Source organism: Australozyma saopauloensis, chromosome 2 (genome assembly GCF_035610405.1).
Source record: "Australozyma saopauloensis chromosome 2, complete sequence".
NCBI lineage: Eukaryota > Fungi > Ascomycota > Pichiomycetes > Serinales > Metschnikowiaceae > Australozyma > Australozyma saopauloensis.
The window spans coordinates 524,936-540,045 of record NC_086132.1 but is presented as its reverse complement, the minus strand read 5'-3'; the positions used below and the strand labels follow the sequence as shown (position 1 = coordinate 540,045).

Sequence of the window (15,110 nt, the reverse complement as noted above, 5' to 3'; positions counted from 1 at the left end):
CAATGGCAGAACGACTCTAGCATTGTGATTTGTTCCTGGATGACTTCTATACCACTCTGGTTCTAACAGTCATACTAGAGGTACTGAATGACATATTAGTGAAGTAATTTTGTAGACTATGGTGGAGTTTCATTTCAGTTTAAATGCTCTCAACAGCTGCGTATTGAATGTCCACAGTATTGTGCTGAATTCTAATTGAGTGTATTGTCATACTTCGTACAGTGTAGAAGTCCACTATTTGCAGAAGTGCAATCATAACTAATTGTTTATGTCATCCTATCGCTCCGAAACTTACTCCAATCAGTCTTCTACCTCTATGGTTGTAGTATTATGAATCTATAATGTAGCACCTAGCACTGTGGTAACTTGGCACCGCTGGCAGACTTTCTGAATCTAGCTTTTCGCCCCTTAGGCAATGCAACGGTCAAATTCTTAACCCTTATTTACTTTGAATCTTTGGATCATAGTATGAAAGCATTTGACTGTACCACAATACCCTAGCACTTCAACACTGTATCACATTACAATAATATTACTGCATCAGTCAAGAACACATTCCTTTATACTAATATACATTAAATTTCCGTCAGAGAATCACTGTACTAAGACAATACTTCACCATCATATGAATGTGCTCTATAGCACTTCAATGTAGAACAATTGCAAATTCGACAGAGACTCTGAGATTACATGGCTGTGTGAGAATACAAGGCTGTAAATTACAAGGCTGTGTATTGCCATTGCAGCAATAGAAAACCATTCGTCTTTATTTCAAAACTATCCATGAACACCTACAACCCTTAATGAATCTAAAAAAACATTTTATTGAACGAATAATCTAATTGTCTACAACAAAGCGATGACACCGGCAGCGAATGCGGCACCCACACCCAATTGGTTGGCACCAGCAGTGTGAGTAATGGAAGGAGCGGCGGAGGAAGACGAAGCGGAAGAAGCGCTACGGGACGAAACGACGGTCGAGCTGCTGGCAGCAGAAGTAATGGCTGGAGCAGAAGAGGATGGAGCTGCCGAAGAGGAAGGAGCGGCAGAAGAGGATGGAGCAGCAGAGCTAGAGGCTGGAGCAGAAGAGGAAGCAGCTGCGGAGCTGGAAGCAGCAGACGAAGAGGCAGCAGCGGAGGAAGAAGCTGAAGAAGAAGAAGAAGCAGCAGCAGAGCTGGACGAAGCAGCAGAAGAGCTGGAAGAAGCAGCAGAAGAGCTGGAAGAAGCAGAGCTGGAAGCAGAACTAGAACCAGAGCTGGAAGCAGAACCAGAAGAGAAGTTGGAGCCACACTGGGACTTGAATGCGCTCTGGGCAGAAGAAGCATCTCCGCTAGGACAAATGCTACTCAAACACTTTTGCATGGCACTGCTTTGGCTGGAGCAAAGACAAGACAAGTCGTTCATAGAAGAACATTGAGAGTTCTTTTGAACCTGGGAAACACAAGCAAGGAGACATGCAGGTGGGGCAGCAGCAGCGAATGGAAGAGCAGCGGCCAAAACGAGCACGGTGGCGGTGTTGAAAGAAAGCATGGTGTTGGTGGTGTAATTGAATGTGTTGTGGAAAATATGGGTTGTAGAGGGTCGTGGTGGGCGCACGACGTCGGGAGGTTAGCGATCTTTTTTTAGACGTCACGTGAGTTGGCCAATACAAGATGTCATTTTTTGATGCCTTAGGCATTGGTTTTGGTCAATTTTAGTGGAGATTCTATCTTATTTTTCCTACATTTTGGCTTTTCCGGTCTTAGTTTGTTAGAAAAATCCCTGCTTCATGGCGTTTTGGGAGCTGGCTGCAAACGGTCTGGACCTCTGTTTTCCTGCAGACAGTACTCTTCTCAGTTTAGTAGTTTTAGGTTAAACGAGATGAGATGGGATGACCGGCATTTTGGAGGTTTTTGGAAATGTATTTTGGCATTTTTAATGTTCGATTTCTCTTTTGCCTTTTTCCTTTTTCCTTTTTTCTTTTCCTTCTGGTCTTGCTTTGATTGGTGATATCTGATTGATGAAACGCCTCGGTGCAGGTTGTTTGTTATCATCCTTTATCTATGGGTCTACTACTAATGATAGTGATAAATGATTAAATGACACTGATGTCTTGGGCTGCTAAAAGCTGTATTTGACAAAGAATAAATAGATATGTAGTTTTTTTGGATTTGTTTCGTTTTGCAAAGAAGTTGAATACTGTAATAAGTAGCCTGTCTCTATCACACATTTCACTTCGATCTCGTACAACATGGAAGTGGCCTTGTAGACTCTGGTTTTGAAAAGTGTGCTTTTGAAGACTTCCGTTTTCAACTAAGTTCCAAAGGATCATAAATTCCAATCACGCTTGTAGACCCTCATCGTCATTTTGAAATATTTTATGATATTGTGAACGACCCCTCTCGTGAATCAGAACAGGAGAGACACAACTACATGTATGCTGATGTTGAACCTATTTGGAAAGAGTACGAAGATCCCACCGAATTGTATTTACAGAGAAGACGCAAAGATGAGATACATTTTTTTGATAGCGCTTTGTGGAAGAAAAAGGAGAAGGTCGTCATCACCTTAATGCTCATCATCGTTTCTCTATTTGTGTTCAACTTGAGCCTCTCATGTCCAATGAGCTATCGTAGATTTCCATGCCTTGAAGTAAGACTCAGATTCACAGTAGCTTGTAAACTACCATGTACAAATGAGCTCTCTTGAGTTTAACTACAACCGCACAGTGGCTGTGAGACCTTGTCCGTGATACATAATTTCCAGCGAAAACCGTGCAACAAAGACCTCCAACTCAGCAAAGACCTCTACCTGAAGCTCACCATTGATAGCCTTCCGCAAGATGTCCGCACCTATTCCCTTAGAAATCTGCACTGGTATTCTAGGCGTCTTGTAGATACCTGGGGGAATCAATATTAATTCAGACTCCTCAACATGTGCCAAGAGCTCATCCTCGTAGAGCGCCTGGCAGTTCTCAATTTTGACGGCAATCTCGGCATTCACGAGTGGATTATAAACCATCAATTCAATTTCAGACGTCCATATATGGATGGTGGTTGAAATGAGAAATGGACTGTGTGCCTCGCCATTCTCCTTATCTTCCACTTTTTCATCTTCAGGCCTGCTGAAAGAGAGCAGTGGAACTTTGACATTCTGAACTCCGATATTTCCCATCATACGCCCAAATCCCAGTTCCCTCTTTTTGCCTTTCAAGTCCACTGTAAGAGGCAATCCAGAGACGATTCGACTTAAGAACTCACTCACAAACACGGGCTGCTTGGAATCGATCTGAATATTTGCTTCAATAGTTTGTCTGGTGTTATTCCCACTAATGTTTTTGGCGTGCATGCTGACAGTTCCAATTTGAGTTTGGTTGTAGTGATATTCAACTTCGATGACATCCCCAATGTTCATAGATACATTGGTAGGGTTTGTCATCTCTAACTCAACCAATAAATCGAGCTTTTCTGGACTCGAGCCCACATAAACAACCTCGCCAATTGTGATATTAGCATTTGCAAAAAGCCATTCAATAAACAGACTGGACCTATTCTTGTTGAAATTTTCCATGGGTGTATAAATATTGCTACCTGAGAGCGAAATATTCCGTAAGGTTGTCGAGAAAAGCTCCAGGTCCACATTTACCAGATCTATATCAGCACCAAATGACAATGGGGAGTGGAACTTTCCATTCAAGATTTGTGATATGGCTTTCCCCATTCTCTCGGGATCGACAACAGTCACATTCAAGTCTCTGAAGTCACATTGCACAGAATTCAGACATGACTTCGCGCACGAAGTGACGATCAGTGCATTAGAGTTTATCGTGGAACCCAAAAAGACACTGTGGTCCTCGACTGAGAGTGTGAAGTTGGATAAAATTCTAGAAGCAGCAATGCTGAAGCCATTTTTGGCGGGTATATTTGCCACAGCTGACATTCTCGAATCGGCAAAGAAATAGAACGAATCGTCCTCAAGCAGAGGAGGAATTCTCAAGTCCATGTGGTCTAAAGTGAAACTTGATAAAGGGTTGCTTAGTAAGTCATTCTGAGGTGGAATTGGCGCTTCAACTTCAACAACGGCCAGCGTTAGGACCTTGTAGAGCCATGGCATTAAGTTTTTGGAGTTCAAATCACTTTTTGTGGCAGAAACCCAGACATGAACCAAGTTTTGCTCAAATAGCTCTTGTGTAAACCTGTTGAAAGGACTGAATCCATCAGAACACACCTTAAGTAGCTCTGGAGGTACATGGGAAACGGATCCTATCAAATTTACATCTGTTGGTACACTGGGCTTGAAGAATACACTATTGCTGGTCCACACCCCAAGCAACGATGGCTTTCCGTCGCAATCCAATAGAGAGATGTCCCATTCTGCGGGCTTGAGAGAAAACTCAACCGGTAAAGGCTCGATGGTTGCAGATACCGAAAGGCTCAAGTAGTCTTTGCCAAACTCCGTGTTAATGTCATTGACATTGACAGGAAGCTGGGTATTATCTGGCAGGACCACGAGGTTATGTGTGAGCTCAAGAGGGCCTCCATTATAATGTAGCCAGCGTGTAGACACTTTCGGGCTAAGCAAAAGGTCGAAATCCAAGGACACGTTCTCGTTCTTGTGGGATAGGATGTAATTGACGACCGTTTGGAGTCCTGAATCCACCAATTTTGTGTCTGAAATGAAGTCGATAGGAGAGGTTCGGCCATTGACTAAATCTACGACCATTTCTGGCGGCAAAACGTCGAGTGTATGTGCTTCATTGAAGCCTGGCCCTGACACCGATACTCTAACAGTCTCACTGGAAGTGACCGTAACTGGACCTGCAAGTACTCCGGAGACCTTGAGCACAGACCTCTGTAGCCAGTTGTCTATGTTATCGTACGAGACCGTGACATTTCCAACTACGTGGGCAGACACACCCAGGTCAGTAATGTTGAGCACAGATACAGCATCGATCTGTGGTATCACTGCGACATTCAATAGCGATTCTATATCACGTAAAGTTAGGCCAATGGCGCAAATAACAAGTAGTAGGAGCACAAGAGGAAAGGCAAAGATCGACCAGCGCTTAAGATTGCCCCTCTTGGGTCTAAAGTCCAACTCTGTTTCTTCAAGTCTTGCGTTTTCAAGATCCGGAACGGGATCCGGCAAGAGAGGAGTCAATTCCAGCGTTTGACGAGTTCCCCCATGTTCATTCTGACTACTACCTACATCCAGTCTGTACGAATTTTCTACTGACGCCGCGAGTCCGTTCGATGCGTTGTTAATGCCGGTCGACGGAACTCTTTCCTGGCCCTCAAGATCACTTTCCGTTCCCAGTTTTGGCGTCGATGTCTCAATTGGACCGAATTCTTCTCGCAGAGGCGAAGCCACATCGTTGGGCTGATTCTTTGGTTTGTTCATTTTTTTCTCAAAATTCTTGGCACGAGTGCTTTTCAGATTAGCCAAACGCCTTATTGTTTCTCTGTTCCGATCTTTTGGAAGAGATGAGCTTCAGTTCCAACAGCAATTGTTCTATTCTGAAGCTTGATGAAGGGGTTACGAGATAAAACGAACTGCTATTGGTCAATACTTGTAGAACTAAAGGGCTCGCAATCTCCAGCTTCCGTGTGCTCGATTTCGTTACTCTTTTGTTGCACTAATTTAAATTAGCGATGGAGTATGTGGGGAGATAGAGAATCCTGCAGAATTGCCTGTTAAAGATAAGGACTATAAAGATAGAGAAGGAATTTGAACAGAATTTTTGGTTCATTCTACAATCCTCTAAATTCGTTGGGGAAATATTCTCTTTTGCTTCTTTAATTGATCAGTTTCGTATCTTTAATGGCTACACAGCTTAGAAGGTATACCTTTATTAATATACATAGAAAATCACAACACGTAATTAGAATACAACATAATAGTACAAAAAAGAAAAGAATCAGCACCCATTAGTGCACGTGGCCGTGGGCATGGTCGTGCTGTTGCACGCTAGGGTCCACATTAGGATCCACATTAGGATCGATACTTGGGTCCACAGGAGGGTTTTGCATGGAATTGTTTCCTGGCGCAGCCTCCATGGCAGCAATCACTGCCACATCCTGGACAGAGGGATGGGTCTCATCGTGGTGTCCGTGATGTTGGTGGTGATGTTGTGGGTGTTGCATGTGCGAGTGGAGTTGCTGTTGGTGCTGGTGCTGCAAGTGTTGGAACTGGTGGGCCAGCAAGTTGTGGTGGTCAAGAAGGTCTTGTTGGTATCCCACAGCTGCGGCAGCAGCAGAGGCAGTCAGAGAACTTTGAGAGCGGTGCAATGGCTTCTCAACCAAGGTACGGGTATACTTTGCTCTCTTCTTCTTGCCGCCAATCATGGCGAAGTTGGGCTCTGGAGCGTGGTTGTGGGCTGGATGGATCATGCGCAAGATCCACATCTCACCATCCTTCTTGTCGTCCACATCGTAGCCATCGAACTCGTTGGGCTCCTTCTTCATCTTCTTGGCCTTATCCTTCTCTGGAGGATACAAGTTGGCCACCAAACGGTAGCCACACTTGGATCTCTTGGTGTAAGCCACTCTCTGTCTCTTGGTGGCATCCTTGACGGTGGTTCTGAAGGATCCAGAACGCTCGCACTGGAAGTACACTGCCTTGGGCTTGGACGAGTTGATGACAATTTTACACTGCTCCTCCTCGTTGAGCACGGTCTTGACGTACTTGACCAACTCCTGCTTGGACGAGAACGTCTTGATGATGTCGCCCTCGCCGTGTCTCAGCACCAAGTAGCCACCGGCCTCGTAGTCGAGCGCGTTGGAGGGCATGCCCATGGGGTGTTGTTGGTGGGGAGGAGGCTGCATCTGCTGGTGCAAGGGCTGCATCTGCTGGTGCATCTGGTGATGAGGCTGCATCTGATGATGAGGCTGCATCTGTTGGTGCTGCAACGGATGGTGCTGCAATTGATGGTGTGGTTGCATGTAATGTGTCTGCATGTGGTGCTGGGGAATCTGCTGCATCTGTTGTTGTTGGTGTTGCAGAGCGGCCACGTTCAACACGTTCCGGTGGTACTGCGACTCGTCGTCGTGGTGGCCCATCACGTTGGGGTTGGTGAAGTCATGGTGGGCCAAGGCCATGGCTGCGGCCGCATTGTGGTCCAATTGTTGGTGGTGTTGGAGGTGTTGCTGCATCTGGTGCTGTTGGTGCTGCTGATGCTGCTGGTGTTGTTGGTGTTGCTGGTGTTGCTGGAGGTGCTGAAGATGTTGGCCGTTGAGTCTATCGTTGGAGTTCGATCCAGACATTGACTTACACTCGGGGCCACGTAGTAGTGATGTTGTTTTGCAAAGAAAAAAAAAAGAGTTTCTTCTTTGTTGTTGTTGTGGAGGGGGCGGTTGCGGTTTGGCTGTTACTTCGTTTCACAGGGCAAAGTCTACAACAATCAGTACGATAGTCCAGGATCAAAACAGTCTAGGATGGTATTCTGCAGGCGAGTCGACGACGCGTTTCTTGTGTTTTAGTTATACAGAACACTCCTGAACATAAAAGTAGGAAAAATTTTGGAGGGAGGACGAGCGCCCGACCCTATGTAGGTCGCGGGTCGTGCGCGCACCACCGGGGCCCGACCAATCACTGCATTTGCTGCTCCGTTCTCGCTTCCTATTTGTCGGTGCCACGTGCCTGCTGCTCATCCACACCACATGACCCCCACTCCATATTAAAAAAAAATATATGTGGTGGTGGGTGCTTCATGGGCCTTCAAAGAACGGTGTGTTCTATGGAGTGTGGAAACGGCTCTTCTATGTGTGCACACCGCGCCTGTAGTTAACCACCACTTTGTAGTTCGTATAACCGCTGTCATTCTTGTATTTAGGTGTTTTTTGTGTAGTCACTATTGCTATGTGTAGTTCCGCACTGCTGGGTGAAGGAGAGGATTGGGGTGGGAAGAGGGTGTGGGTGCGAATTTGGGGGAGATTGGGGAATTTGGCGAGGCTTTGGTTGAATTGAATTGTTTTGGGGGGTCTGGTTTGCACGGGTGTTTTTTTTTTTCGTTCTCTTCGTGCTGTTCTGGTGTCTTTTGGTGATGTTGTACGTTCTCATGAGGCTCAAACGTACGGTACCCCAGAATTTGCAGCCACTGCATGGTTTGGTGTGTTTGAACCTGAGGAGATATGGTGGTGAACTCTGAATTTATTTTTCAACGAGCTTTTGACTTCGAGGGTTTCATGTTTGGGGTTGGAGGTGATCTAGAAGTCAAACATATGGAAGGGTTGGTGTAGCTACAAGTGTGCGTGTGGGCGTAGAAGTGATCGGAGTACTAGAAGTGGTAGAAGTGATAGAAGAAAAAGAAGTAAGTAGTAGAACTCTGAATGGTAGTGTTCATGAGGCTGAACTTCACAACTGAACAACGATTATTCGTTGCAGTCGCTACGTCGAAGCTTAACTAAAGAAAGTCTATGGTGAAGAACCCGAAAATGGTATGCCGAAAATTGATCGAGGAAAGAAAGGCGTTTTGTGTGATTAGATGTTCACTTCTTCGGTGGACTCTCTCTGGCTTACTTCTCTTACAGCATTCATTGTACGACTCACTAGATTGCTATCTGGGCGTTTGCGGTATCTGGCTCTCCAACTTTTTCGTTGCTTGAACTGCCCATATATTCAGTCATCGGTTGCAAAAAAAGATTGCAGCACCACAATTTCACACATGGTCTCCCACTGCATTACTCAGTGTGGCTCTAAGTGGCTTGACTAACGTTGATCGGACGGGAAACAGTATTTTCCACTTGATATGGCCGCAACCGGAAGATTTTCTTCGCGGTTTTTTATATCGTTTGACTTTACATTATGTTTAGTTTAGTGGATTGACTGCTATTCTCTTCAACTTTAGAGCCAGTGTTTAAATGAGAAGAATTTGAATTCAAAGCTAAGGTAGATATACAGATGAATCTAATCAATAGCTGAATTACTGGGCCGCCGAATCGACTTACTAGGCAACCGTAAACGTAGATGTATTCACTGGTGACAAACGAGGACGGGTCCAATTCATAGACAGTATTTCATGACGTTCTAGTCTCGCTCACTTTTTTTCTTGGGGTCAGTATTCCAACAACTAATTGTATTTTGTACATTTCTACAGCTCCAACACCGATGACGGAAAACTCGAAAACCTCAACAAAATTCCAAATCAACTCTGACTTTGCCGAAATAATTTCAAGACTAATCTTGGACCATGCTGCCAACAAGATTAGGTATTGCCATTTATTTCGAGTTATCACTTACTAACAAGCCTATCCCCTTCCGTTAGACTAGGTCAATGCACCACGACATAATGTAGTCGTGTCAAGAGACAATAAACACGGCAAGTAAAATTCCATTTCAAGAATCGCCTAAATGGTAAGTGTAATAGCAAGAATGTGAACTGAGAAATACTGTAACATCTCGAGCCTGAATCACTCAACAATCATTGGAGAACCAGAATCCCGAATAAAAAAAACAATTTGTGTTCTCCGTGCCAAATCGAAATCTTTATTCTCTTCAAAAGAACACTTAACAATCACATCTTATAAGCATTCTACGCATACCTATCTCTTCTACTTCGACTCCAAAAGCCTTCAAAGACTCAAACGAACTGACAAAAAATCTTCCTCAACAATCTATAGGTATTGCAAAATTATAGTTGAATTTTGCTCATTTTGGTTCCCAAGCTATAATCACCACCCATTTCACTCCAATACAACTCTTATCACTTCTAGAAAGAACATCAAATACACAGCCCTTAAAGCTATTATAAAACCCAATTGCGCGCCCAATCGTCTCAAATAGCGTACATTATCATATATCCTCCACCCAATACTCTCTCAAACCTCTTGCTGTACTCCGAAAGCACTTTCCCAAATAATGACGGTATATCTGGAAGTCCAGGCACACAGTCGACACAAGGAACTCCATTGGCTTGTGGAGGAGATTGTCAAGCCCATGTTTCCTCGGCTCATCGAAACTCTTCACCTTTGTTCAAACCTTCTTCTCTATAATTCGCCGGAACATCCAGACCCAAATTCCCATATAAAACGAGGACCAAGCATCACGCTAGCCGTCAGTTCCGGCAAACTGGAGGAATTGAAAGGCATACTTGTCCGTGACGGCGCACATGTGACCAAAATCAATGTTGTTTTGAAGGAGAAGCACTTCAATCGTTTGGTGAACAGAGTCCAACTTGCAAAGCCATTTTTGCTTCCGCAAATCATTCAGGCAAAACGCAGCATTGACAATGCTGTGGAGCTCATAGTACGTGCGTTGTCGTTGTTGGACGCTCCGCCGGGAGAGCGTGGAGATACAGCTTCTTCATGCAATCTAGATGTAGAGTCCGAAACGGCTGCAGATGTGAAATACGCACAACAAGCACACATAATGCTAATGTCTGTGTTTACTGATCTTTTGCACGAGCTTCAGATTGCGAAAAATAGCTTACAGCTTCCTACAGAGCCGGCGCTTGTCTTCCCCAAACATGTCACACCAGCAGGGATGTTTGAGCCCGACATTTCGAGTTCGGTGGCTGTGGATGTCTACATTAGCCAGGCAGAGGTCTGTGTTGACTTGAAAGATCTACATGTGGTTACAGAGAAACCCTGGTGTGAAATTGACGAGACCACCGGAAAATCATACGCCGACCAGGTCCGCGAGCAAATTCTGCGCAAAAAAGAGGTCGAAACAGAGCAGGATGTCCGAGCAGCAGACGCCGGAGTGTTGGGTCTTTTCAAACAGCTTCTGCGGAAGCCTCGCTACGAGACTCAAGACTACATTGCCCGATGTGTCACCTTCAACAAGCAGGTGGTGATTGTGAACAAGAAGATCGAGGTGCTGACGGCAGATCCTATACTTGTGAGTGCATTTACAAAGCTTGATTCGGTGGAACACATGGTCAGCAGCTTCTTGGAAAATATCAAGAAGCTCATCTGATGTTGTGTTGTAGCTCAACATACAGATAGTCCCGAAATCCTTACTACAATCAATTTACTAAAGATCTCAAAGAGTATTGAATACCGTTTACGATACATTGTTTTTTGGAACATCGTTATCAACCGTTAAAAATGGAACACTGCCAGTTCGGAACAGTGCCAATTTTCCCGTTTGTTAAGGAATGAAGATCCAATCAGAATCGCACAAGGCTTCTTTCTGCAGGCACAAGACTAAAATAGAACGTAATTTTGTTCAAGCACTGTGACCGAATCTGTTTCCATTGGGCGCGGCTGGACTTTCGTCATCTGTGAGGTGTGATTTTTCACACGCAGTGGTGTTGGTCCCCCGCCGTACAGATATGGATGGTTCCCCTGGTTCGGGAGTGCATACGGAGGAGAACGAATGAGATCTGAACGCGGAAACATCGAGATATATGCAGTGCCACATTCCTCATCGGGGAAATGGAGCCTGAGTTTGGAGAGTAATTTGAGGTAGATTTCCCGTAAAAAACTAGTGGAAGGCAGTCAAAACGTCAGTATTATTGTCTCATCAAGAAACTCCCTAAAACCTAGTTTCGTTGGCCATTAACCCCAATCCCAGAGTGAAACCCATGGAAGCAGCCTGCAGATATGATGCCCGACGCTTGCATACCTACCCAGATTAGGCTTGCTGCCACTGCACACAGCGGCGGGAATTCTGCAGGCCGCCAGTCCATGAGTCTGAATTTCTGCACGCATTGCAGCCTTTGCTCAGATTCCACAGACGTTGCTGTTGACGTCGAAAACCACCTAAGTTATATAAGGCAAGAATATCACCACCTCCTTCACCTCCACACTTTCCCCTTCCCATCCCTCAGCCGAAACCTCGACGTTTCCGCCCAAAATCCTCAAATCTGTGGTTCGCGTTTTACCCGCCAGACGTCTAGAACACCTCCCATCACAACAACAACAGAGCGTGCACTACGTCATTCACACCACAACAGCATCGCCGTATTAAATAGAGTTTATAAGCCACGCAGCGAACGATTCAACTTCGCACCGGCTGTATTTTCTTCTGCACAGAAGCTCAATCTGAAACACATTAGCTTCGTATACTAGCTTCGTATATTGGCAGCCATGTCATCCACCGACCTGAAGCCCTCGTCGCTATCACAATTATACTCGGCCGCACTCCCAAATGCTGTGGTGTTTGCGGTCTTCATCACTGGCTTTCTTCTCGTGAGAAAGAAGCAGCCCCGGGTTTATGAGCCTCGGTCCAGCGTTGAGACGCTTCCCAAAGATCTCCAAACAGAGCCTAGTTCGTCCGGTGTGACGCAATGGCTTCTGAACATCATTCGCAAACCGCACTCGTGGATGGTGCTTAAGACAGGCCCCGATGGGTTCTTCTATCTTAGATTCATCGTAGTGTTCGTGATCTTGGCCATTGTGGGATGTATGTTGTGCTTGCCGATCTTGCTTCCCATCAACATCACCAACGGTAACGGATTGACCGGTTTGGACATGTTGGCACTTGGTAATGTGGCCAACACCAACAGATACATTGCCCATGCGCTTGTTTCCGCTGTCTTTTTCGGAATGGTGGTGTATGCCATCTACCATGAGCTTGTCTACTACACCACATTCCGTCATGCATTGCAGACCACGCCCTTGTATGACTCCATTATCTCCTCGCGTACTTTGCTCTTGACCGATATCCCTAAGGATCTTTTGGAGGAGAACGAATTGAGAGCCCTTTTCCCGGCTACTGCTAACCTCTGGTACTCTCGCGACTACAAGAAATTGACCAAGAAGGTCGAGGAGCGTACTAAGTTGGCTTCCAAGTACGAGGGCGCTTTGAACAAGGCTTTGACTACTGCTGTGAAGGTCCGCGGCAAGGCCATCAAGAAGAACGAGCCTGTTCCAGAGCCAGAGGACGACTTGAACAAGTACTTGAAAGATGGAAAGAAAAGACCTACTCACAGACTCAAGTTCCTTATTGGCAAGAAAGTGGACACTTTGGACTACGGTGCCGAGCGTCTTGGTGAATTGAACAGAGAAATCAAGCAAGAGCAGGTGCAATTTGCCTCCGCCAGCCAGACCACCTCTGTGTTCATGGAGTTCCCAACACAATTGGACGCCCAAAAGGCCTATCAATCTATTCCGTTCAACAAGTCTCTTCGTGGAACCGACCGCTTCATTGGCTTGGCTCCGGATGATATCATTTGGGCCAATCTTTCTTCCAGCAAGATGGTGAGAAGATTGAAGAAGGTCGCTGCCTCCACTGTTTTGACGCTCATGATCATTTTCTGGTGTATCCCTGTCGCTGTTGTTGGTGCCATCTCTAACATCAACATGCTTATCGAGAAGCTTCCATGGCTTGGCTTCCTTAACAAGTTGCCTAGTTCGATTATGGGTGTTGTAACCTCTCTTTTGCCTACCGTTGCCTTGGCCATTTTGATGTCTTTGATTCCTCCATTCATCAAGAAGATGGGTAAGATCAGTGGTTGCATCACTGTTCCTCAGGTCGAGAGATACTGTCAACAATGGTTCTACGCATTCCAGGTTGTTAACTCCTTTTTGGTCGTGACTCTTGCTTCCGCTGCTGCTGGTGTTGTTACCGAGGCCATTAAAGACCCTGACTCGGCTGTTCGTTTGGTTGCTGAGAAGATTCCTACTGCTTCCAATTTCTACATTGCCTACCTCATCTTGTTTGGTTTGTCGTTCTCATCTGCCCTGCTTTTGCAACTTGTGGCTTTGATTTTGGCTCAATTCTTGGGTAAGCTCTTGGACAAGACTCCAAAGGCCAAGTGGAACCGTTACACCACTTTGGGCCAACCCTTCTTCTCTGTTCTTTACCCCAACTTCCAAATGTTGATTCTTATCACCATTATCTACGCTATTATTGCTCCAATCATCTTGGGTTTCGCTACTCTCGCATTCCTTTTGGTTGGTTCTGCTTTCGTGTACATCTTCGTGTACGTCTTGCGCCCTAACTTTTCCGATGCTCGCGGAAGAAGCTATCCATTGGCTCTCTTTGCTACATTTACTGCTCTTTACTTCGCTGAGGTTCTTCTTGCCATCATCTTTGGTCTTGCCAAGGGTTGGGCCGGTATGGGTATCGAGATCGCTGTGGTGGCTTGCACAATTGCTTGTCACCTCTACTTCAAGTACACATTTGTAGCATTGTTTGATGCTGTTCCCATTTCTGCCATCAAGGTCGCATCCGGTGATCTGGCTTTCAAGTACCCTGACAACGATTCTGGCCTCAAGGAAATCAAGCACGAAGGTAAGAACTTCTGGGAAGGTGGTAACCAATTGGAGCTCACCAACCCAGCCAACGTTCAAGTCTTGGCTGAGAGAAACCATTCCGATGGATTTACTGCCGACAGTAGTTCCGAGAAAGCCTCTGTCCCAGCTGGTAGTGTTTCCATGGGTGAGAAGAGCTCCGTTGTTGCCAACACTCCAGGTACTGTCCCAACTCCAGGTTTCTTCCAACGCATGTTCAATCCTCGCGCTCAAACTTTCGAGTTCCTTCGTTCTCAAATGCCTGTGGAGTACTTCAACTACATCGAGTACAACACTGACTTCGTGAGAACCGCTTACGCTGACCCAGCTGTTAGAGATGACGAGCCTCACATCTGGATTCCTAGAGATGCTATGGGTCTTTCTGAGATTGAGAAAAATAAGGCATTGGAGAATGAGGTTGACTGTTCGAACGACAATGCCGGTTTCGACGAGAAGGGAAGCGTGCAATTCCTTGGTCCTCCCCCTACCTACGAGGAGTCCATCAAGTATTAGTTTGTTTTCGTTGTATGGTATAATTTAATCGTGTAATAATTTGTTTTAAGGAGATGTGTGATGTAACATGAGTTGCGAATGTAGTGTGATGTGTTGATTGGGGAACTTCCAGAAGGATTTTTTCCGCAACATCTTTCGAGAATATGAACGTTTGTTCTGTTTTAAACTCAGTTTAAGCTTCTATGAGTGATATTCAATGATATGGTTGTATACCATGCCGTATTTGCTTGTCAGCAGAATGAAAGCTACCGTTCTTGGTTGTTTACTTAAACAAAGGAAGAATTTATCTCCATTTCCACCTTACCAAAAGGGTATCTCTATAGTTTCAGGCTCCTTTGAGGTCATATTGGTATTGATCTATTGTCAATGCTTTGACATATTGGAAACTTCACAACACTAAGTTCCATAACCATCCTACGCGAGATCTTTGAGCCAATTTTT

The 15,110-nt window shown here is 45.3% G+C and overlaps 5 protein-coding genes across 5 annotated transcripts; 3 read left to right on the top strand and 2 right to left on the bottom strand.

The window, feature by feature from the left end:
• Positions 1–846: 846 nt before the first annotated feature.
• On the bottom strand, positions 847–1,530 carry PUMCH_001464 (uncharacterized protein; the record flags this gene model as incomplete). Its single annotated transcript, XM_063020512.1, has 1 exon — positions 847–1,530. One exon carries the CDS (start codon positions 1,528–1,530, stop codon positions 847–849), a length of 684 nt encoding a protein of 227 aa, XP_062876582.1.
• Positions 1,531–2,694: 1,164 nt separating this feature from the next.
• On the bottom strand, positions 2,695–5,379 carry PUMCH_001463 (uncharacterized protein; the record flags this gene model as incomplete). Its single annotated transcript, XM_063020511.1, has 1 exon — positions 2,695–5,379. One exon carries the CDS (start codon positions 5,377–5,379, stop codon positions 2,695–2,697), a length of 2,685 nt encoding a protein of 894 aa, XP_062876581.1.
• Positions 5,380–9,834: 4,455 nt separating this feature from the next.
• PUMCH_001462 (uncharacterized protein) lies at positions 9,835–10,893 on the top strand (the record flags this gene model as incomplete). The annotated part of the gene is made up of 1 exon (XM_063020510.1): positions 9,835–10,893. One exon carries the CDS (start codon positions 9,835–9,837, stop codon positions 10,891–10,893), a length of 1,059 nt encoding a protein of 352 aa, XP_062876580.1.
• A 629-nt stretch (positions 10,894–11,522) lies between these two features.
• Positions 11,523–11,990, top strand: PUMCH_001461 (uncharacterized protein; the record flags this gene model as incomplete). The annotated part of the gene is made up of 1 exon (XM_063020509.1): positions 11,523–11,990. One exon carries the CDS (start codon positions 11,523–11,525, stop codon positions 11,988–11,990), a length of 468 nt encoding a protein of 155 aa, XP_062876579.1.
• An 18-nt stretch (positions 11,991–12,008) lies between these two features.
• Positions 12,009–14,669, top strand: PUMCH_001460 (uncharacterized protein; the record flags this gene model as incomplete). Its single annotated transcript, XM_063020508.1, has 1 exon — positions 12,009–14,669. The coding sequence occupies one exon, from the start codon at positions 12,009–12,011 to the stop codon at positions 14,667–14,669; it is 2,661 nt and encodes an 886-aa protein (XP_062876578.1).
• Between the last annotated feature and the right edge of the window lie 441 nt (positions 14,670–15,110).